The 25,671-nt window shown below is 44.1% G+C and overlaps 1 protein-coding gene across 1 annotated transcript in view; it reads left to right on the forward strand.

Annotated features, from left to right (window-relative positions):
* Positions 1 to 24,489: 24,489 nt before the first annotated feature.
* SMIM24 (small integral membrane protein 24) overlaps positions 24,490 to 25,671 on the forward strand; it is a 225,183-nt gene continuing 224,001 nt past the window's right edge. The window contains exon 1 of the mRNA XM_040420425.1: positions 24,490 to 24,678. Coding sequence (XP_040276359.1) covers positions 24,620 to 24,678 — 59 coding nt within the window. The 5' untranslated portion in view covers positions 24,490 to 24,619. The remainder of the gene's footprint in view (positions 24,679 to 25,671) is intronic.

The following is a 25,671-nucleotide window of genomic DNA, read 5'->3' on the forward strand; positions in this document are numbered from 1 at the left end:
CGCCATTTTGCTGTGCTCGGCCGTTAGAGACAGCTTCTTTTGGCAGAATTTGTTCATGTCTCCATGAGACTTCTTGACCCTCGGGGTAGCCTCCACTTCCTTCCCTCTCTCTTTGCTGGTTTTACCCATGATTTGGCAGAGAATAAAGCTATTGTAGCTGATAAGCCGGGTGGTGTGGTGAGGAGCTCAAGGTTCAAGCGTCCTGCACCATGCTCCGTTGGCTCCGCCCCCCCTCCCACTTTTTAAGGAACCAAAAGTAATGGGACAATTGGCTTCTCAGCTGTTCCATGGCCAGGTGTGTGTTATTCACTCATTATCCCAAATGCAATGAGCAGATAAAAGGTGCAGAGTTCATTTCAAGTGTGCCATTTGCATTTGGAATCTGTTGCTGTCAACTCTCAAGATGAGATCCTAAAAACTGTCACTTTCAGTGAAGCAAACCATCATTAGGCTGAAAAAACTAAGCAAACCCATCAGAGAGATAGAAAAAAACATTTGGCGTGGCCAAAACAACTGTTTGTAACATTCTTAAAAAGAAAGAATGCATCGGTGAGCTCAGCAACACCAAAAGATCCGGAAGACCACAGAAAAAAATCTGTGGTGGATGACCGAACAATTCTTTCCCTGGTGTAGAAAACACCCTTCACAACAGTTGGCCAGATCAATAACACTCTCCAGGAGGTAGGTGTATGTGTGTCAAAGTCAACAATCAAGAGAAGACTTCACTAGAGTGAATACAGAGGGTTCACCACAAGATGTAAACCATTGGTGAGCCTCAAAAACAGGAAGGCCAGATTAGAGTTTGCCAAACAACATCTAAAAAATCCTTCACAATTCTGGAACAACATCCTATGGACAGATGAGACCAAGATCAACTTGTACCACAGTGATGGGAAGAGTAGAGTATGGAGAAGGAAAGGAACTGCTCATGATCCTAAGCATACCACCTCACCAGTGAAGCATGGTGGTGGTAGTGTCATGGCATGGGCATGTATGGCTGCCAATGGAACTGGTTCTCTTGTATTTATTGATGATTTAACTGCTGACAAAAGCAACAGGATGAATTCTGAAGTGTTTCGAGCAATATTATCTGCTCATATTCAGCCAAATGCTTCAGAACTCATTGGATGGCGCTACACAGTGCAGATGGATAATGACACAAAGCATACTGCAAAAGCAACTAAAAAGTTTTTTAAGGGAAAGAAGTGCAATGTTATGCAATGGCCAAGTCAATCACCTCACCTGAATCCGATTGAGCATGCATTTCACTTGCTGAAGACAAAACTGAAGGGAAAATGCCCCAAGAACAAGCAGGAACTGAAGACAGTTGCAGTAGAGGCCTGGCAGAGCATCACCAGGGATGAAACCCCGCGTCTGGTGATGTCTATACGTTCCAGAGTTCAGGCTGTAATTGACTGCAAAGGATTTGCAACCAAGTATTAAAAAGTTATAGTTTGATTTATAATTATTATTCTGTCCCATTACTTTTGATCCTGTATGAAGTGGGAAGCACACATGCAAACTGTTGTAATTCCTACACTGTTCACCTGATTTGGATGTAAATACCCTCAAATTGAAGCTGACAGTCTGCAGTTAAAGCACATCTTGTTTATTTAATCTCAAATCCATTGTGGTGGTGTATAGAGCCAAAAATGTTAGAATTTTGTCGCTGTCCCAATATTTATGGACCTGACTGTATATCTCCACTCAACCTCATTTTTATTCATTTCATCCATATGTATATCTCTATGCAATTATATATATATATACATATACAGTATATGTGCACTTGATCAATAGATATGTCATGTTAGTACATCTCCTTGTAGACCAATAGATAGGTTACGCCAGTTTATGTTCCTTTATATCCCCACATTGACCTCCTTTTCCCCCCATGTACATGAATCCCCGTCTCCACTTTATTTCACTAACCGACCCATCCATTCATACCAATCTGCTCACATGTTGCGCTCCACTGTGGAACGCAACTTCACTGTGCCTCCCATTAGCGCTCCACCTCGGGGCGGAGGGAGGATGCGTCCGCACCTCTGAGCTTTCGGCCGTGTACCGGAAGTTTGGGTGTGCATTCCACCTTGGAAGGCACGCAGTAGGAACCGCAAGTCGTCCCGTGCGTTCCAGAGTGGACGACTACAGCCGAGGATACAGCGCAGATAAAAGAAAGCCTTCCCCAAGGGCCCTAAATTTCAACAGAGACCCTCTCACATGCCACCACCCTGTAGGCATAACATTATTATTATTCAATCACTATAGGTCACATGACTAGGTTGATTAGACCGGAAGTGAAGCACTGCCCACTTCCGGTCCGCGCCAAATTTTGCCGCCATTTGATACCTAATTGACTGATTACCAGCGCTATATATGTATGTTACCATGTACAGTGGCGTTGCGAGGGGGGTGCGGGGGGTGCGGGCCGCACCGGGTGACACCAGTCTGATGGGGTGTCACCCGCCGGCCGCCGGAGTTCTCCTTACTTCTCGCAAGCACTTCTGCCCGGCCGTCACGTGGTGAAGGGGGTGTGACTGCCTGGTGAGTGGCGCCGCGGCGGATGCACTGCAGGAGCAGCTAGCAGGCCTAGGATTAGAGTCTGGAGCTAATGGATTGGGTGGTGAGTCACGTGACAGCAGTGACTCACTCACACAGTCAGCCAGACCTGCCACTGCCGCGCCTGAAGGAGGAGGAGGTGTGGTAAGTAGATGATTTCATAATACCCCATTATAGTATCCAGCCAGGTTAAAGCTTGAACAAAAAGGTGGAAATGCACTTTAATGCTCTATGACTCATGGAGCATTAAAGTGCATTTCCTGGAAATGCAGCAAACTACATAATGGAGGGCAGTGTGGGGGCAAATTACTTAGTGGGGGGAGGGGAAATTACATAATGGAGGGCAGTGTGGGGGCAAATTACTTAGTGGGGGGAGGGGAAATTACATAATGGAGGGCAGTGTGGGGGCAAATTACTTAGTGGGGGGGGGCAAATTACATAATGGAGGGCAGTGTGGGGGCAAATTACTTAGTGGGGGGAGCAAATTACATAATGGAGGGCAGTGTGGGGGGCAAATTACTTAATGTGAGGCAGTGTGCGGGGGCATATTACTTAAAGGGATTCTGCACTTTTTTTTAACTGATGATCTATCCTCTGGATAGATCATGAGCATCTGATCAGCGAGTGTCCGACGCCCGGGAACCCCGCTGTTCAGCTGTTTGAGGAGGCAGCGGCGCTATAGCAGCGCCGCGGATTTCTCACTGTTTACCGCTGGTCCAGTGACATCACGACTAGTATCAACTGGCCTGGGCAGGGCTAAGCTCTATTCAAGTGAAGAGAGCTTAGCCCCATCCAGGCCAGTGATACTAGTCATGACGTCACTGGACCAGCGGTAAACAGTGAGAAATCCGCGGCGCTGCTATAGCGCCGCTGCCTTCTCAAACAGCTGAACAGCGGGGGTCCCGGGCGTCGGACACTCGCTGATCAGATGCTCATGATCTATCCAGAGGATAGATCATCAGTTAAAAAAAAGTGCAGAACCCCTTTAATGTGGGGCAGTGTGGGGGGGCATATTACTTAATGTGGGGCAGTGTAGGGGGCAGTATTACTAATTATGGAACTCTAGAAGGGAATTACTATGGGTGGGACTATGAGGAGCACAATTACTATGGGGGCACTATTATTTCTTCAGGATAGTTTTTGGGGGTATTGGGGAGCACAGCGAGCCGCAGGATAACACTGTGGGGACTCCAGGTTGGGGGATGATGATAGAAAAGTGAGGACACTAAGATGTCCGTGTTTCACACTCTGCAGAGACAAGACGTGGCTGAAAGAAGTGTCTGGACCAAACGGAGAAGATGATGACAGAGAAGATCTACATCGGAGGAGACGTCACCTGGGAGGCCCGGGATGTGAGAGGTATGTACTGCTGTATAGTATAGTGTATTTATGTATGTGTACCATGTATATGGTGTATTTATATGTATGTGTGTTGGATATATATGGTGTACGTGTCCGACCCCCCCCCCCCCAGTTGTCGATCTGCCTGCTAGCACCCCCAACCCCCCTTCCTGTTGGCAATCTGTCTGCTTAGCCCCCCCCCTCCCACGTCAGCGGTCTGTTTACTATCCAAACCCTCCCCCCCATTACGGCTTGGGTCAGTCGGCAGGCTCAGTGAAGGACGTAAGGGGTGTCAGCGGGACCGCGGCAGAGCTTGAAGGACGTCCCCTACGTGACTCATCCTGGGGGGGGTGACACCATTTTCTACCGCACCGGGTGACACCAGTCTTAGCAACGCCACTGACCATGTACACTCTTGTATTGTATTTTGTTTGCTCTTGAGAAAGGGGAGTATACACCCCGAAACGCATTGAGCTATTAACCATTAAAGAACTCTCCCCTTGGAACCCTGGTGTCATTCTTCTGGGACGTGGAGGCGAGTTCATACCACTCTATCAAGCGATCTCGGAAGGGAAGGGTATAGGTGTCATATGCTTATCCTATACCACCCTCCCTGGTGAAGTAAGTCCCCCATCTCCGCCTTTATAATAAATTATATATATATATATATATATATACACACACATACATACACTGTGGGGATCCGCTCTGGTAGTCAGTGGTAGCGAGTGCAGTATAGAGGCAACACAGACCGGTCTTGGTGTAAAACACGATGCTTTGTTTATTCACACGGTGCATACAAGTGAAAGACGGTGCAGTTCATAGGGAGGGTGGTCACACACAACAGCAAAATAATAGTTCAAACACAGCAAGTCCCTGCTGCAGGCTACTTGAGGCCTGTTTCCGTCACATAAAGCAAAGTATATTTAAAGCCAGGAGTAATGTCACCCTTTTCTCCTTGGTGAAGTAAGTCCCTGGGTCCGGCTTCTAGCCACGGGACACGGATCCCTCCTGGCTTCAGCTGCGGGTTCCTGCACACTCCTTTACAGGACTCAGCACACAGCCCAGCTAACCTCCACTTCTCACTCTCACAGCCAGAGAACACAGAAGCTCCACATTGCGCACCACACCCTTGTTGCTGGTCTGGTTTTAACCCTTCCCTGCAAAACCTGGCCTGGACCGTGGGGCGACAGGCACCCTCCCACATATCTGCCTGCTCCCAATAAGAGCCGGCCCGGATCCGCTGTGTTAACAGCAAAACCGCAGCAAAATGCACTTTTCCGGCTCTTACTCCACCGGGGCCAGGACCCCCGATGGCACGTACCTTCCATCTACCACCACCCCAGGTACTCTCCTACAATACACACATATATATTGCACTACTCTCCAGTACTACAATATCGTACTGTTATCAGTTTTTAATATCAACAACCTGAGATTTCTTGTTATAGGAAAATATGCACATATATATATATTTCCTTGTTAATTTTTTTTAAAGATTTTTTTTTTCATTTGTTCGTATATTCATTTATATAACTTTACACATATATATTTTTATACATATATTTTTATACCTATATTTTTCCTTTTTAATATAAGATTTTAACATAAGATTTTGGTAATCCCACCACTCCCCCCTCCACTACCACCAGCCACTTAGGGGAACACCTAGCACACACATCTTTTTTCCTTTTTTTCCCTTCTAACTACAATTACCTGCAGTGCACGGGAGTGCACTGCATACATAAGGGTGCTGCCTCGGGAACAGTCATACGCCTCTCTTTCATCTTTTTTCACCACTCAGTAGTCTCCCTGGCGCTTCTGTAACCTCTTTCTTCATCATCCTAATTTTTTTTGGTTTCTTTTTCCTCACTTATATATATGGAGCCACTATTGTCATTGTTACTGTCACAGCTGCTGCTGCTGCCACCCTCTCTACTCTATCATGCAGCCTATTACTGTCACTGTTACTGCCACTGCTGCTGTTGCCACCCTCCCTGGTCTGTCATGGGGCCACTATTGGCACTGTTACTGCCATTGCTGCTGCCACCTTCCCCACTCTGTCATGGAGCCATGATTGTCACTGTTACTGTCACAGCTGCTGCTGCTGCCACCCTCTCCACTCTGTCATGCAGCCACTACTGTCAATGTTACTGCCACTTTTCCCACTCTGTCATGGGGCCACTACTGTCACTGTTACTGCCACTGCTGCTGTTTCCACTCTCCCCACTCTGTCATAGGGACACTTTTTTCAGTGTTACTGCCACTGCTGCTGCTGCCGCCACCTTCCCCTCTCTGTCATGGAGCCAGTATCATCACTGTTATTGCCACTCTGCCACCCTCCCTACTCTGTTTTGGGGACACTTATGTTACTGCCATTGTTGCCACCCTCCCCACTGTGTCATGGGGCATTATTGTCACTGTTACTGCCACTGCCACCTTTTCCTCCCTGTCATGGAGCCACAATTGTCACTGTTACTGCCAGTGCTGCTGCTGCCTCCCTCCCCACTCTGTCATGGGGCCACTATTGTCACTGTTACTGCCAGTGCTGCTGCTGCCACCTTCCCTTCTCTGTAATGCAGCCACTGTCGTCACTGTTACTGCCACTGCTGCCACTCTCCCCATTCTGTCATGGGGCCACTATTGTTATTGTTACTGTTTGTAGGCGATAAATTGTAGAATAGCATTTAGTTCAGCAGTCTCCTATGCATTCTTGGCACTCTCTGTGCAGTTTAAGGGTCCATTCACACGTCCACAAAATGGGTCCGCATCCGTTCACCAATTTTGCGGAACGGGTGCGGGACCATTAATTTTCAATGGGGCCGGAAAAGATACGGACAGCACACAGTGTGTTGTCCGCATCTGCACTTCCATTCCGTGGCCCCGCAAAAAAAAATAGAACATGTCCCACAGACAAGAAAAAGCATTTCTATATATTGCTGGCCATGTGCAGTCCGCAAAATGAGGAACGTACATGGCCAGTGTCTGTGTTTTCCAGATCTGCAATTTGCGGACCGCAAAACAGTTGCTGACGTGTGAATGGACCCTAACTTCCAAGCCTTCAAACTGAAATTTGGCAACCAAGTAGGAAGAATATGATCAGTCAGATTTTGCTAGGTATACCAGATTTATAGCAATTTGTGTTGAGTTAATTCAGAATGAATCGAATTTCCTGACAATCTTCAGTGAAGCTGCCGAATCAAATTTTACAAAACTTCGATTGTCTCTAATTATTATGTTATGTGGTTGTTAGTGAGGGGGTTAAGTGTCCAGGGAAGGGAATGAGTCAAGTACCTGGGGCCTAGTGGTTACTCAGCTCCTCAGCCTCCATCACTGCCTGCTGCTCTTATCTTCAGTCCACAACTAGGCTGGCCAAAGCTGAATCCAGGGATCCTGCCATTCAGACAACCAAGAATCGATGGGTCATCAATACTCAAAAGAATAGGCTTGCACTTGTAGCAAGTACACACATACACACAATTTATACGTACACTGGGGCTCATTTATTAAGACCGGCAATTTACATGCCGGTCTTAATTGTCTCTGCACTGCTGGAGAAAGCGCCAAAGCATATTTTGGGCACATCCTCTAGCACGCCGTGTGACAAACTTAAATCTATACCAGCTCCCTTGCTGGTGCAGACTTAAGCCATTTTCTACACCAAAAACTGGGTTATTAAATGATGAATGAGATGGGCCTGCTGGCCCGCCTGCCTCCCTGCCCGCTCCACGCTCCCTTTTCTCGACCAGTTGAAAAAGTGGTGCAAGCATAGAAAAGTCGCAGCTTTTGTTGCAAAATGGTGTAAGACAAAATCAGTGATTGATATACGCCGCAAAAGTGGAGTATGCCAGTTAATAAATTATCCCCATACTGTACATATAGCATGTATACAGAAAGCATGCAGACACACATATATAACATATACAGTATATAAAAACACTCAGACTGCATACACAGAAACGCTATCGTTCACCATTTTGTACAGAATGTTTGTTATGTAATGCACAATGACATCAATTTACATATACCAAAAACAACGCTAACTTCATTACTAGTAGTGATCACAACTCCTTTAACACACTCCAAAATGAATTTAGACCCCAGACCAGACCCCAGAGTGTATTCAGACACAAACCCTTGAGTAAATACAGATGGCAGACAACAAAATCAGTACAATCGCTAAAACAAATACAGACCAAACCACAGTCCTCGGTTGACATCCTACTAATTATTTTTCTGGACAACTGAACCTAAAATTATGGACGGCCCAAAATTTTTACATACACTCTGGCCTGTTTAGAGACCACAACCCTACATCACACACATAGCATTATACCTTGAATCACAAAGATCTCAAAATTAAAGAGGCTGCTCAGGTGAAAAACTCCTGGTCAGTCCATTTAATTCAGATCCCTTCCTCATAACTCTGGTGGATTGTAAATTTACAAACTGTTAGCAACCATGCCATGCATTGCCTATAAATATAGTATAAGATACTGAGGATTACACCCAAGCATACAGGACAAGAAAACTGGTACTGTGCAGTCTCCATATATACAGAATAAGAGCAGATACTAAGAATTACACCAAGTATACAGGACAAGAGAAGTAGTACTGTGAAATGTCCATAAATACAGAATAGAATGCTGCCTCATTTTTTGATTATATATATATATTTGTGGTCGGGGCGACGGCCCCTGATCATAATAACCGGACCTTACCGATGGCTGGTTAATGCCGGGAGCCAAGGACGAGGGTAGGCCTAAAAGGGGGCCTACCCCAATGAAACCGAAGAAAAAGGGGAGGGTGGGTGGGGTACCTGGCTGCACGTCCCGCCTGAGAGTTTAGCACAGGTTATGAAGGCGAAGGGGGAGTGGCCTCAGCCCCTCCCACAAATACAGGCTGCCAGGCAGCCTTAACTACACACACACACATATATATATTGATGAGCAGCACACAAATCCAAAAGCGGTGCAATTCCTTCAAACGGATCACGGACTTGATCCTGCTAGATATATGTAAGAAAAGGCCACGGCAGCACGCAAATATCCGTGAAAAAAAGGGGTATTTTATTCACGCCGCATGTTGTTACCTGCATGTCTCGGTGGGCGGCAGAGCCGGCTTCCATGTGTTTAGTGCCGCGCTCTGCTGCCTTAGGTTGTCCCAGCATGCCATCTGCTGGTCGGCGATGTTATTACAGCTTACATTTGCCTGTCATGTCTTGATACATTCTGGTTATGGTTGTGTAGTATTACAGTGGTAAAAGAAAAATGGGGGAAAAGGCGTGTTACAGAAAAAAAGAAAATAATAATAAATTAAAGGGGTTAAAAATGATGGAGTGTTTTATATGTGTATCCGGTATTGTTACATCATAGGACGGGGCAGTACATAGGCTATATTCAGTCCCATCAGGCTTATGTCTGGCTGCACAGAGACCTTGGTTGCATTGCTTTTCATGATTCATGAATGTAAGTGACTTACTGCGGTCTTTCGTCCTCTCAGTCTGGCCGGCGGTGTGTCGGCCCCTTTAGGTAAGGGAGCACCACCGCTCCGGAACGTTTCTGCCTGGCAGCATCGGCTCCCCACGTGGCAGTCTCTCAGGTTGCAGGAGTCAGCGTGACTCCGCTCTCGACACATTGTAATGTATATCTGGGGGAGAAGAACAGAACTGGATCGCACATCCACAATGCTATGCTTTGATCAAACTCGCTTCTTAGCGCTATATTAAAGTGTACAGCCCCCCATACTGCATGCTGTACAAGAGGCATTAGTGTACATTTTGATCAAAAGGCATAATCCCACTCACCACGCCAAGGTCGCCTCTTTGAGTGGGACCTACTCTGACAAAAAGGCGCAGCGACAATGCGGTGACAAAGTGGCACTGCCCTAGTAGGCGGCGGGACGCAGTTATTCTTAGTAGACACATTTAGCATCAGGGTTAAAGTAAGCTATTGGGCATCACAGGAGTAGATTTAAGACTAGGCAGTTGGTACAGTTGCTAATTCTCAGTTTTTAACATGTTCAGTCATTTCATCAGCAAGGTAGCAGTTGCCAAAAAAATAAATATATATAAAAAAAATATATATATGAAAAACCTTAAAGAGGACCTTTCACTAGAATAACAAATCTAAACTAAGCATACGGACATGGAGAGCGGTGCCCAGGGATCTTCCTGCACTTACTGTTATACCTGGGCGCCGCTCCGTTCTCCCGGTATAGGCTCCGGTATCTTCATATGTTCGGCTCCACCCAGTTGAGCCTGCCAGCGTCTCCTTCTCCCAGGCTGTAGCGCTGGCCAATCGCAGCGCTCAGCTCAAAGCCTGAGAGTTATTTTTTTCTCTCAGGCTATGAGCTGAGCGCTGTGATTGGCCAGCCCTACAGCCTGGGAGAAGGAGACGCCGGCAGGCTCAACTGAGTGGAGCCGAACATATGAAGATACCGGAGCCTATACCGGGAGAACGGAGCGGCGCCCAGGTATAACAGTAAGTGCAGGGAGATCCCTGGGCGCTGCTCTCCATGTCTGTATGCTTAGTTTAGATTTTTTATTCTAGTGAAAGGTCCTCTTTAAGTCCTGTCATGTTTACAGGCATGAATTCGATACGTCTGTCACGTCTACAGACACGTTAAGTCCTGTCACGACCACAGGATACGGTCCTACACTGTGCCTCGTCCACTCTCATGTCTCAGTCTACACTCGTTCGGGGCTTGCAAGGCTACTTAGGTCACATTCTATTCTGCTATGTACACATCTTCCCATATTCAGTCACTTCGGTGAAAGGGTGCTCCGCATGCTGGACGGCATCTCGTGTGCTGGTACGGCGGTTCTTGGCACATCAGTGGTCCGTGATACTGGTGAATAGCACAAATTGGTGTTGGGTATTCATCTTCTGCATTAATCATGTAGTGTTTTAGTAGGATGTCTCAAGAATCATTGATGGGCGATACATCATCATCCCCTGGGAGCGTGGTGTCACATTCCGCAAGAGACTCCACACCATCATTAAGGTCATGGACTGTGCCCAAGTTCATGGCAGTTATCCAAAGAGGCATTCCATTTCCGGCTTCTGCAAGGAAGGTGGAACTGTTCCGTCTTGTCTTAAGTTCCGGAGGTCCAAAATCCGCAGGCTTACGCAACTGCACGCGGCCATCAACTCCATGACGTCATCAATGTTGAACTTTCAGGCCAGGCTAGAGTCGGTCGAGGCAGGCGATACAGCTGCCCGTTTGGTGTGCCAAAGTCCGGCAGGTTCTTCTAGCTTCCAGGCTAGTGTTGCTGGTGGGTCAGGTTCCGTACCCCCTATCGCACTGTTCCACTTCGTTCCAGCCAACATTCGACAGGAAATAATTGACGGCAAGGACGTGAACCGAGCGTCCCTACTCATAACAGCCCATGAGGTGCCAGACAACAAGACCATAGTCCGTGGGGAGGTCCCGGTGGTCCCCAAATCCAAGGACGTGAGGTTGAATAGAAACTCAGCATACCGGAGTTTGTCTTAGCCTCTAGTCTGTACAGGGATGTTGTCTTATCCTGTTAGGGTCCCATCCACATGCAGACTGGGTACAGTATGTTATCAATGGTCTTTCCGCAGGTTTCCATACAGGGCTATCGGCTCTTGTCTTTTTGCAGGTCTCTCCACAAGCAGACCGCGTACCATCACCAGTGCCCAGGCTCGACCAGCTAGTGATGGACTAACGGTTCATCTCGCCACCGACAGGTCCCTTATGACTAAAGCCCTGTCCTGTAACACCCTGAGGATATATAAGAAGGCATGGAACTTGTTCTGTAATTTTAAGAGAACCCATTCTTCGGCAGGAGTGGGCAACATCTCTTACCTACTGGCCTTTTTCGCATTTTTTGCCACTCTCACCACAAGCTGTCATTTAGCACTATTAAGTTATACCCGGCTGGGATTCAACATCATTTGTATCTACGGCTTCCTAATCAACCCTCCTTGTTTTCAGCCCATCTAATTAGAATACTACTGAAGGGTATCCAGAAGGGGTCCGCTGTGGCCCGCCCTACACGACAGCCATTTACAGGGTCAATGTTCAGATTGCTTTCAGATAAACTACGCAACTACCCCTTCAGTAAGCACACTAGTTTATTGACCAAGACAACCATGTACCTAGCCTTCTATGGCTTCCTCAGACCAGGCAAGTTCACCTGCGCCACAACATGCAAGAGCTATCTGAGGAAGGATCAGCTGTCATGGGATGGGTCATGCTAAGTTCTTACTTTAACGTCCACAAAGACGGCCCGAGCGGGTCAGCTCACAGAGGTTAGATACTTCCCCACTGTTAATAAGTGCTGCCCATTTATGGCAGTGCAGGATTGGATGCGCTTTACCGAGGCAACTCCAGGGGATGCTCTTCTGCTAAGGCTGGGTTCTGCGCCTTTGAGTTGTCAGAACTTTCTCAAATTCATCCGAATATTATTGAGGAATGTTGGGGTCAGTCCCAGTTCCATCACAGGGCATTCCTTTCGCACTGGTGACTGGTGACGCACAACGACTCAGTGCATGTTATTAAGAAGTTGGGTAGATTGCAGTCAGCTTGTTAAGCACGATATATACCAAATCTGCAGTGTGAAATGTTTAATGATTTCAGGAATCTGGTATTGTAATTTTGTTAATAACACTATTGCCCTGAGCTATGTTTTTTATTTTTGGCCCCTTTAGCCTACCCTCCGTACAGCAGTCTCGGCATACCCCTACTGCTTAGCATAGTAGGTAGGTAGGTACGTAGGCGTACTCATCCCGAGCCGACCCGAATACAAGTTATAGGCAAATGGCTATTTGCCGCATTTGTGTGAGGTGAGGCGGGGCTATACTGCTTATAAGCCGCAGCCTCCTCCTCACCGGCAGCTTGTTTCTGCTCCACCCTCCCAAGTCCCCTTTTACTCTAACTACTCAATGGGGTGGGCCCCTTCAGCCTACCCTCCGTACAGCAGTCTCGGCATACCCCTACTGCTTAGCATAGTAGGTAGGTAGGCGTACTCATCCCGAGCCGACCCGAATACAAATATATTTAATAAAACATCCGTGGCACTTCCAATTAGTAGAGCAATGTGTATTGCTTTATTCACCCGTGCGATGTTTCAGTCCGCTTACTGGGACCATTCACTTTAACCGTGTAAATTGCCCATTGATGCTGAAGGGTCCTCTTTTCACACATCCACAAACTGGCGACACTTTTAAAATTAAGCATTATTTGACTTGCGACTCCACATGTGTGGTATATCTCCTATAATGTCCCTGTCATCTTTTCTATGTTGGAGAGACAACATGGACAGTTAAAACTAGAGGCAACCAACATATATATATACGATACGTGAAAAGAGACTGGACTTGCCAGTTTCTAAGCATTTTACGGAAGTGAGGCACAATGAGAAGGACCTCCGCTTCTGTATTATTGATCAAGTTGTGATGCCTAGACGGTGAGGTGACAGAATAGCACTCCTAAAAAGCGGGAACTCTACTGGATTTTTCATTTACAATCCTTAAAACCAAAAGGTCTGAATGTAGATTTTAGGGTGACTTACGTAACCCCCCATACTTGCATTAGATTTCCTTATTTCTCTTGCGTTGTAGGTTTAGATCAGTGCCTACAATGGATTATTGATTTCCTCTTTTTTGTTTATATTCTAGGAAAACATTTTGAACATAATATTGCAGTACTCGAGTGAGGAAACCATCCACCATGGATTCCCATGTGATTTTTACATTGAGGATCTTGAATTATGTTTAATTCTATTTATGAATGGAATAGACAACGGTATACATGTAGCTGACCATCATACTCTATTTCTCTTATTTCACTAATAATGTGATTTTCTATACAACCAGTTTGGAACATTTGTACAATTTGTTTGGAACACTTTTTCCGACTGTGCTTTGGGGGACACTAAATGGTGCTCCTTGGGACACTTTCGGATCTTTGGGAGTAATTCCCCTGGTAGGCCACTGTGGTTTTGCCTCTCGTAGTGAATTCCATACACATTGTCGCTTTATTGTGCATTTCGTGCTGGCAATTTATTTACAGTGATGGGTCTGTGGGACTTTAAGGTTGAGACCGAAGACACTTATGGTGCCTCCGTGCCTGACCCCCATTTTGGTGGAGGTGTGACCCCCTGGTTTGTCACCAGGGACCACACGTTCCCCAAATTTCACCATGGTTCCCTTTTATACTCTGGAGAATGCCTGTGGCACGTTAAGCATAGTTCATCTGGTGATTTCTTCTTATTAATTTTTATTAGCGTTGTTATCATCTATTTTCATTAGCGTTGATATTGTTTCTATGGTTACTGCCCCAAAAATATGGACGCGGTCTTGGGCATGCACGGTCGGCACAGTTATGTAGTAGGTTCCATTTGTAATACTGGCAAGGTAGCTCTAACATTACACCATGCGCATGGATACTGACAATGGGCAATGGGAATCTCCTTGCATCATGATGATCGCTCTGCCCTGCTGAACTTTGACCACATGGGATCTATGAAGGGAGGTGAGCGCCTCACATTTTATAAATATATCTATTGAATCACAATTATTGTGCAACACTTGTGCACCTGTGAGTTATTGGTAAATCCCATTTACTTACATATCACTTTACTCAAAGAAAGTATTTTATTTTATTTCTGAATGAACACCTACAATGCCTTGCAAAAATATTCACCCCCCTTGACTTTTTGTGTATTTCGGTGCCTCACAACCTGGAATTAACATGGATTGTTTGAGGATTTGCATCATTTAATTTACAGAACATGACCACAACTTTGAAGATTTTTTTTTATTGTAAAGGAAACAACAATTAGGACAAAATAACAGAAAAAGCCAATGTGCATAACTATTCACCCCCCTAAAGTCAATACTTTGTAGAGCCACCTTTTGTGGCAATCACAGCTCCAAGTCGCTTTGGATAACTCTCTATGAGCTTGCCACATCTTACCACTGGGATTTTTGCCCATTCCTCCTTACAAAACTGCTCCAGCTCCTTCAAGTTGGATGGTTTGCGCTTGTGAACAGCAATCTTTAAGTCTGACCACAGATTTTCTATTGGATTGAGATCTGGGCTTTGACTAGGCCATTCCAACACATTTACATGTTTCCCCTTAAACCACTCAAGTGTTGCTTTAGCAGTGTGTTTGGGGTCATTGTCCTGCTGGTAGGTGAACCTCCGTCCTAGCCTCAAATCACGCACGGAGTGGTACAGGTTTTGCTCAAGAATATCCCTGTATTTAACACCATCCATCTTTCCCTCAACTCTGACCAGTTTCCCAGTCCCAGCGGCTAAAAAGCATCCCCACAGCATGATGCTGCCACCACCATGTTTAACTGTGGGGATGGTGTTCTTTGGGTGACCATATCTCCAGAAGGATATTGATACTTTGGAGAGAGTTCAGAGAAGAGCTACTAACTGGTACATGGATTGCAGGATAAAACTTACCAGGAAAGATTAAAGGACCTTAACATGTATAGCTTGGAAGAAAGACGAGACAGAGGGGATATGATAGAAACTTTTAAATACATAAAGGGAATCAACAAGGTAAAAGAGGAGAGAATATTTAAAAGAAGAAAAACTGCTACAAGAGGACATAGTTTTAAATTAGAGGGGCAAAGGTTTAAAAGTAATATCAGGAAGTATTACTTTACTGAGAGAGTAGTGGATGCATGGAATAGCCTTCCTGCAGAAGTGGTAGCTGCAAATACAGTGGAGGAGTTTAAGTATGCATGGGATAGGCATAAGGCCATCCTTCATATAAGATAGGGCCAGGGGCTATCCATAGTATTTAGTATATTGGACAGACTAGATGGGCCAAAAGGTTCTTATCTGCCGACATCTGCCTATGTTTCTATGTGTTGGGTTTGCGCCAGACATAGCATTTTCTTTGATGGACGAAAAGTTCAATTTTAGTCTCATCAAACCACAGCACCTTTCTCCATACATTTTGGGAGTCTCCCACATGCCTTTTTGCAAACTCACAAAGTGCCTTTTTGTTTTTAGCTGAAAGTAATGGCTTTCTTCTGGCCACTCTGCCATAAAGCCCAACTCTATGGAGCATACGGCTTATTGTCGTCCTATGTACAGATACTTTGCAGCTCCTTCAGGGTTACCTTAGGTCTCTGTGCTGCCTATCTGATTAATGCCCTCTTTGCCCAGTCAGTCAGTTTTGGTGGGCGGCCGTCTCTTGGCATGTTTGTTGTTGTGCCATGTCTTTTCCATTTGGTTATGATAGATTTGATGGTGCTCCTGGGGATCATCAAAGATTTGGATATTTTTTTTATAACCTAAGGCCTCATGCACACGACCGTTGTGTGCACCCGTGGCTTTCAATGGGTCCGTGGAAAAATCGGAAAATGCACCGTTTTGCAGCCGCATCCGTGATCCGTGTTTCCTGGCCGTGAAAAAAATATGACCTGCGTCCGGTCGGGAGCTCCTCCTACTGGTAAGTGACAGATCTGGCCGAGAGCTCCTCCTACTGGTAAGTGACAGGTCATGTCACTTACCAGTAGGAGGAGCTCTCGGCCGGACCTGTCACTTACCAGTAGGAGGAGCTCCCGACCGGACGCAGACCATCGCAGCTCGCAGGTAAGTATAATGGTTCTACAAATTGCTAAGTAACCATGGCAACCGGGACTGCAGTAGCGTCCTGGTTGCCATGGTTACCGATCGGAGCCCCAGCGATTAAACTGGGACTCCGATCGGTACACTCCGCTGCCACCAATGATAGGGGGGAGATTTTAATTAGGAGGGGGAGCCCACTGGCCACCAACGAGTTAACTACAGGGGAGGGAGGGGGGCCGGCCACACTGGCCACCAATGAGTTAACTACAGGGGAGGGGGGGGCCCACTGGCCACCAATGAGTTAACTACAGGGGAGGGGGGGGGCCCACTGGCCACCAATGAGTTAACTACAGGGGAGGGGGGGGGCCCACTGGCCACCAATGAGTTAACTACAGGGGAGGGGGGACCCACTGGCCACCAATGAGTTAACTACAGGGTAGGGGGGGGCCGGCCGCACTGGCCACCAATGAGTTAACTACAGGGGAGGGAGGGGGGGGGGCCGGCCACACTGGCCACCAATGTGTTAACTACAGGGGGGGGCTGCCCCCTGCTGCCTGGCAGCACCTGCCAGGCAGCAGGGGGCAGTCATGTACACAGTTCTTTTAGTATATTCTAACCTGAAGCGTCCCCATCACCATGGGAACGCCTCTGTGTTAGAATATACTGTCGGATTTGAGTTTCACGATGTAACTCAAATCCGACGGTATATTCTAACATAGAGGCGTTCCCATGGTGATGGGGACGCTTTAAGTTAAAATATACCATCGGATTGGAGAAAACTCTGATCCGATGGTATATTAACTCCTGACTTTACATTGAAAGTCAATGGGGGACGGATCCGTTTGAAATTGCACCATATTGTGTCAACGTCAAACGGATCCGTCCCCATTGACTTGCATTGTAATTCAGGACGGATCCGTTTGGCTCCGCACGGCCAGGCGGACACCAAAACGACTTTTTTTTCATGTCCGTGGATCCTCCAAAAATCAAGGAAGACCCACGGACGAAAAAACGGTCACGGATCACGGAGAAACGGAACCCCGTTTTGCGGACCGCAAAAAAATACGGTCGTGTGCATGAGGCCTAACCCTGACTTTGTTTTGGAAAGGTGTGTATATGTAATGACAGATCATGTGACATTTAGATTGCACACAGGTGGACATAATTTCACTGATTATGTGACTTCTTGGTAATTGGTTGCACCAGAGCTTTTTATGGGCTTCCTAACAAAAGGCGTGAATACATACAGTGCTGCCCATAATTATTCATACCTAGGTTAGGTTCCCTGATCCATCGGCTGAAAAACACCCCCAAAGCATTAGATTCCCACCACCATGTTTGACAGTGGGGATGGAGTTCTTTGGGTTGAAGGCTTCTCCTTTTTACGCCAAATGAAGGAAACATAATTGTGACCAAACAATTACATTTTTGTTTCATCTGACCAAACGTAAATAAAAGCTGAGAAATGTTTTTTTTCCCACAATAATGCCTCTTGTACATCGTCTTTTTATCTTTTGGGAGACACCTATGTCATTTCCCGACAAAAATTTACTTGCTGGTTGAATAAAAGTGACTAAGTTAAAATTTGCCAGAGGTATGAATAATTATGGGCATCACTTGTTAGGAAGCCCAAAAAAAGCTTTGGTGCAACCAATTACCAAGAAGTCACATAATTAGTGAAATTATGTCTATTTCTAAACAATAGTTTTATTTATAAATTTTTCTCATTCACTTCAGCAACTTAGACTATTGTGTCAGATTAACAAAACATTGAACTTAAAGCTGTAATGTAACAAAATACGAAAAAAATCAATACTTTTGCAAGGCACTGTATGTTTAGGTACACTGAGAGATGGTTACCTTGGGATGTATAATATGAATTATGACTGTTTTGCTTATGTAAAATCATGTTCACTTTTTAATTGAGTCTATTATTGTTGAATTATTGTTTAATCATGAAAACCTGTATTGGCCATATATATACTTGTACTGGGCACTGTTATCACTGCTTGACAAAGGCTCCATTTAGATTAGCTGAAACGTTGCATTTGGTGTAATAAAAGAACCACATATTCTTCACCAAGACCGGAGTGCTGCCTTGTTTATCTTTACATATATATATATATTACAGTACAGACCAAAAGTTTGGACACACCTTCTCATTCAAAGAGTTTTCTTTATTTTCATGACTATGAAGGCATCAAAACTATGAATTAACACATGTGGAATTATATACATAACAAACAAGTGTGAAACAACTGAAAATATGTCATATTCTAGGTTCTTCAAAGTAGCCACCTTTTGCTTTGATTACTGCTTTGCACACTCTTGGCATTCTCTTGATGAGCTTCAAGAGGTAGTCCCCTGAAATGGTCTTCCAACAGTCTTGAAGAAGTTCCCAGAGATGCTTAGCACTTGTTGCCCTTTTGCCTTCACTCTGCGGTCCAGCTCACCCCAAACAATCTCGATTGGGTTCAGGTCCGGTGACTGTGGAGGCCAGGTCATCTGGCGCAGCACCCCATCACTCTTCTTCATGGTCAAATAGCCCTTGCTTTCAAAGTTTTCCCAATTTTTCGGCTGACTGACTGACCTTCATTTCTTAAAGTAATGATGGCCACTAGTTTTTCTTTACTTAGCTGCTTTTTTCTTGCCATAATACCAATTCTAACAGTCTATTCAGTAGGACTATCAGCTGTGTATCCACCTGACTTCTCCTCAACACAACTGATGGTCCCAACCCCATTTATGAGGCAAGAAATCCCACTTATTAAACCTGACAGGGCACACCTGTGAAGTGAAAACCATTTCAGGGGACTACCTCTTGAAGCTCATCAAGAGAATGCCAAGAGTGTTCAAAGCAGTAATCAAAGCAAAAGGTGGCTACTTTGAAGAACCTAGAATATGACATATTTTCAGTTGTTTCACACTTGTTTGCTATGTATATAATTCCACATGTGTTAATTCATAGTTTTGATGCCTTCAGTGTGAATCTACAATTTTCATAGTCATGAAAATAAAGAAAACTCTTTGAATGAGAAGGTGTGTCCAAACTTTTGGTCTGTACTGTGTGTATATATATATATATATATATATATATATATATGGGGATTAGCATTCTCACAGATACCTTGCCAGACAACAGATTCTCGTGTCCAAACTATGTATTTATTTTAACATCAGCACACACAAAACAATACAAATGAACACCTGCCCGTCTAGGCTCTCACTAAACAAAAATAATTTCCCTACCTCAGTTAAAGCGCCGTTCACACCCTGTTAACCAACATGCTGCTTTTCCAGCCTCTCAGGTAGTATCAAGTCCAGTACCTTTAGGGGTAGGGGTCTAGCAGTCCTCCTGACTCTGACCTAGCGACCCTACTTTCCGAGGCATTACTGCGTTCCCCAAAGTCCAGGCTATCACCTAGCCTCGTGGCCCCTCAGCCTCCCCGGCTGAGACCACTCTAAACCTCTGCAGGTCTCTCGTCTCAGATAATACACTGGGAGGTGCTTTATCATAGCCTGATTAGAGCAGGCCTCATCTGCGATCACCTCAGGTAAAAGGGAATACCTGTGCAGGAAGGGTGTGGACTGGCAGCTCCCTCTACCAAGCCTATTTGCCAGTCCAAGTAAAATCCAGCCCAGAAAATGTTTAAAAAACGGTCTCAGCAAACTATGCTTTTGCTGAGACCACTGCAACTCTCTTAGTTTATCTGTCTCACACATCTGAGGTACCCAAGTGGGACAACACGCCTTCCAGCACTGTACACCTTACCACAATATATACATACACTATGTAGATACTGAGAACACATTACACCTAGTAAACTGTAGATAGGACATCAGGAGTATAACTGAGCAGTATCACAGGATAAGAGCAAATACAGACACACATATGCATAGAGAGAAACACACTTACATAAAGAGAGAGAAATACACACAATGTGCACTTACAGACTTCTGCCGGTTCTCCACTCTCCATGCTCTCCCAGATCCTAGAGTTTTCTAATTACTCAAGGTTTTTTGATTATTTGACAAGCAAATGTGATCACCTAAAAAGGTCTGACAGCCCTCCATGCCCTCCTCTGGATAGGAGTAGGCTGGTCCTACTTCCTTTCAGGAGGGATAGGTAGCTAGGCTATTGAGGAAACAGGGCGCCCATGTATCAGCACCTGCTCAATAGGGCCTTAGGAACAGAAATAGGCTTGTCTGTGAGGAACACTGCTCCAGGGAGACGAAAAGGTCTAAGGACCGCAGAAACTCATCAAAGCTTTGGAGTTGCAGACAGCAGAGAGACCAGCCACCAGCTTTACATACCCTTTTGCCAGGTGGAGGGGATAACAAGTTAAAACACCCGTCACCATAGCCCAATTTAGGCAAACCTAAAAGCCTGCATTGCACTGTACAGACTTTTACAGACTCAGGTGCCAGTTTACAGCCGAATGGGAATCAGGAGAGAGACTTTGTCAGTTAGCATACTTCTGAGTGGCAGTCATTGCCATATAACCATCCACCGTACCTCATCATCTGCGGATAGAAACTGCACCTTATACTTACTATTGCTGGATGTACCACAAGTTATCCTTTGAACTCGGTAAAGAAAAAGGTTTCACTAGATAACATTTAGTGGCTTACCATTAACTGATAATTGGAAATTGGGGTGCTCAAATTATCACTTTGCCTAAAACTGGATATGGAATATAAGTATTAGTTAATAGTTGGCACTCTCACTCATTGGCACTACTGTGGCAACAAGGTCAAAAAGTTATATCTTTTATTCAAAATATATACAAACATAAAATAAATAACCAAACATAAAGTAAACCGCAATAACAATATATGGCAATCCACCTGTATATAGTATAGTGTGCTGTTGCAGCATTAAAATGGTATTATGCTTATGTCACTTTATCCATATATGCTGGCCTCCTATATTAAAGAAAAATATAAAAATATATATAATAATGTAAAAATGAAAATAATAATATGGAGAATTGTGTAGTTTTTGTAGATTTGGTCCCCTTTATTTAATGCAATTGTCTTTCCTTGTTCCTTGATTTCTCACAAAGCCTCTCCTTACAGTTAATTGCCGTAGTAAAAATGCGGGGGGTAGTGTGACAAAGTAACAATGTAGTTGCAATATGCGCCTTACCACATCCCCTTGTAAATTTTGTCCACGTGGCTATTGCAGTTGCTGCAGCGAGGACGCTATCCCACTTGTGTTCTCTAGCATCGGGCATGTTGACGGCCATATCTAATGCAGTGTGCGAGGCCAGCAGATACAGACCCCCTGGTTAGCTGTGGCTTTTCATATATCTGTAAGGCTGTAATCTGTATTTTAAAACCGCTATACTCACAGATACGAACCTCCCACTTTTGACGTTGTTGCCGGAGTAGTGGCGATGAGTGGGAGTGCAAATTTTTAAAGAAAAAGTTTGGTGTTCTTCTACATTATTCTTATTTATTATTAAATTACAGAAGGAGAGAGGGCGCTTCCAAAAAGGGCTTACAATCTACAAGTATGGAGGAAGGACATAGCAGGTGAGGGTCATATCTGCCTGATTCCTTCACTCCACCTTTTCACTGCACCTAACCCCAGGGAGCGACAGCCTGAGGGAGTACACTGTGATGCAGTATTTCATCAGGGCCACTACCACTCCCATCCTCTGCACCGCACATACATAGAAATCATTGGGCCCTATAGCAAGAATCTGAATTGGACCCTTTACCTTGGCTCATGAACTAAATCTACTGCAAGAATCTGAACAGGCGCCTATGCCTCATCCCTAGCTCCTCATGCTATATGCATCTGGCCCCTTCTTTTGCCACATGAACTGTGCCTGCTTATGCATGTTATATAGTGGCCAGGGCAGATATTCACTTTGCAGCTTGAGAGTCACTCTGGACTGGTGGTGCTGCTTTGACTCACGTTCTCGATCAGGTCACAATGCTTGCTGGCAGAGATGAAGTCCCATGGCATGGTTCTTTATAGTTTCTCTGTTGGGTGCTAGGGTAGCCAATCAGCAGCAGGCTCTGCTAGCACTGCAAATGCTGATTGGCCAGACCAGCATTGAGTGTTCATCATAGCCACTGATGTGCTGGGTAAGGGGGAATCCTTTTAAATAATGATCCAGACTTTTGCCATCCTATCCACTTACTTTCCTTACACCCTTTTCCCTTCTTGTTTCCTTTTCTTTTCCTTTCCTTTTTCTATTTAAACTGTTAAAAGAATTGTAAAACAACAGTTAAAATAAGAGCTACTTGTCAATATTTATTTATGGAAACTATGCTACCTATTAAGTATTTACTCATATAAATGACAATTTAGTATTCTGGCTTTATTTTTACTTTGTAGATTGGGCATTTGGACCAAAGATGGAGGAGCAGAACCCTGTAGAGCAAGGTTTCAAAGATGAGAGTGAGCGTCCTGCTGGTGAGTTCACACTGAGCATGGATGGAGGGGACATACCATGTAGAGAGCTACCATTCCTGGATAGAGATCCATTACCTGCACGCTCAGCTCACCGACCTTCTCTGATCACTTTTAAAGAAGTCAGCCGAGGCAAGCTCTTCTAATAGAACTCTGCAACTAAACTCTGCATGGCCCCAAATAACAGTTAATAAACTGATGGACTAAAGTTTTGCATTGCAATAATGTGATACAGTACACAAATTAATGTTTTATTTAACATCATGATGTAAAAACACATTAAATATTATTCTGATTGCTTATTAACAAAATAGTAACAAAAAATGTAATGAAAGCAATAGTAAACAAAAATGGGGAAGGTTAAACAGTAGATTTATTTCTATTACAAAGTAGATGCATGCCAAATCATGACAACATTGAAATCTGGGAACTGATCACAAGGATGACCAGAGAAGACATTAAAGAGTAACTAAACCTTTGACTAAAAATGTTTTAAGATGTCCCTAATGCCCTAATAAAACTTTTTCTAATAAAGTTTATTAATGGATTTTCTATTTTTATTAGACTTTTCCCTACCTAAAGCGCACCATTCCCTGTGCACTTAAAACTGAGATTTACCATGTATTATGCCAGGATTAGCTCAGCGGAGTGGGCTCCTGCTTCTGCAGCTTCGCTAAGCTAAGAGAACTGCATGTCAGCTCTTAGCTGGTACAGGGTACCCATGTGCTATGCCAGGAGTTAGTAAACCTCCGGAGGGGAAGGAGCAGCAATATGCGCTCCTGCCCGTACACAATGCTGCTACGGTCCCATTCAAAAAGTGCATACAGCCCGTACTCTGTACACCGCTGAGCAGTCAGCGGTGTACGGAAATGTCAGTTTTAAGAGCACAGGAAATGGTATGCTTTAGGTAGGGAAAAGTCTAATAAAAATTGAAAATCCATTAATGAAGTATATTAGAAAAAGTTTTATTAGGGACATCTTATTAAAATTTTAGTCAAAGGTTTAGTTGCTCTTTAAGCACAAAGGCCTACATTTCACCTGAGCAGGTAAGCAGAGGGAGACGTTGTATAAGGGAAAGGATTACTGGGTAATAGTGTCTTACACTTTGAATTGGTTGCTACAGAAATCCCTAACTTACAAGTCCAAATATGAGATGTTTAACTCATTTACAGCAGCAATAAATGTGTAGAACCTGTCGAAATAATGGTCATTATATATGACCTAGCTGAACTGTTACACAACGTACACAGTTCTGATAAATATGCCATATAATCTCTGCTCTTCACACTGGGTATTGTGTTGTCAACAAGCATTCATCCTGTGCTACCTTTCATGTTTCTGTTTGCAATATATGTGTACTTGATAAAAACCGTAACTGTATATAGCTTGTTATAGTGTATCCTTACATTAAATGTCTATAATAAACAGGTGGAGTTCAACGTTCAACTATTGTAGTGCTATGTCATTTCAGTGTGCTATGGTGCTTAATTTGCTATGTTACATAAGTGTGGGAGGAGATATGTTATTGTGTTACAGAATTAAAAGTCAGTGGAGTTTACCCTCTGGACTGCCATAAAATGCAGATAACTGAGTGACTAATGGAGCATTAAGGACAAGGTAACATAAGGAGTATATTCTCTGGATCAGAACAGCCAACACTTAGTGGGATTTCTGCTTTGAAGCTAAAGGTTTCACTAAAGATCGCCTTTTTCTCAATCCTTCACTATGACCATCTGCTGTGAACTTCTTATTGGTTTGCTGTTTGTTTTATCTACAAATGCACAGCAAGGTATGTCTGATGTAGTGATGACTTTATATGTGTACTACTAGGAAGTCACCATATTCTTTCTTTATTATTAGTGACATGTTTTTAGGGGATGGAGAGAGTACTATATATCTGAAGATGAAAATTCATGACCTATTATATTTTCTTATTATTTGGCCACACATACTTTCTTTTATGCGTTTATGTCCTCTGACATCTTGTAGCTTTATTTACCAATGGTATATTGTACATCGGTGACTGCAAAATATGTAATAATAAACATTATAAGGAAGTGAGCAATATTCTATGTTAGAGAAGTTTTGTGGTTATTATGGCCAAATGTGATTCATTAGAATAATGACAACATTTTGATATTCACAGCTTTATAATTTTACTTTCCAGTCTCCAGTATAAAGTATAAGTATGTCTCAGCATATCTTCTGTAGCTACATTGCTGTGATTTCTCAAAGCCTGATATAAATGTGATGTACGTGTGTGTCTGTGGTTATAAATAGGGATGAGCAAAGTTTTCAAAAATTCAATTTGGCAGCTTAGCCGAATTTTTCCAAATATTTTTAACACAACAGTTAAAACCAAATAACTGAAAAAATAGAGCGCTATTTCACCTCAATTACAGAATCAAGGTGTTATAGAATTACTTATGTATACTACAATGTGGAGTACCCCAATAGCAGTAGTATTAGACCAATTTTAACCCCATTTCGAGAATCAAGGCTTAATGGAACTACTTATATATAAAACAAGGTGTAAAACCAAATAACTGAAAATATAGAGTGCTTTTTCAACCCAATTATAGAATTAAGGAGTTAGAGAATTACATATGTATAAAACATGGACACCACAATATCAGTAGTATTAGACAGCTCTTTCACCCCAATTACTGAAGGTGTTATAGAATTTCTTATCTATCAACCAAAGGGGACACTGTTCAATTAGTCCCTGCACTCTCCCTATGCTCTCCCTATACTGTGTAAAAAGTCTCTCTATGATC

The sequence above is a fragment of the Bufo bufo genome, chromosome 2 (assembly GCF_905171765.1).
Source record: "Bufo bufo chromosome 2, aBufBuf1.1, whole genome shotgun sequence".
In the NCBI taxonomy this organism is placed as follows: domain Eukaryota; kingdom Metazoa; phylum Chordata; class Amphibia; order Anura; family Bufonidae; genus Bufo; species Bufo bufo.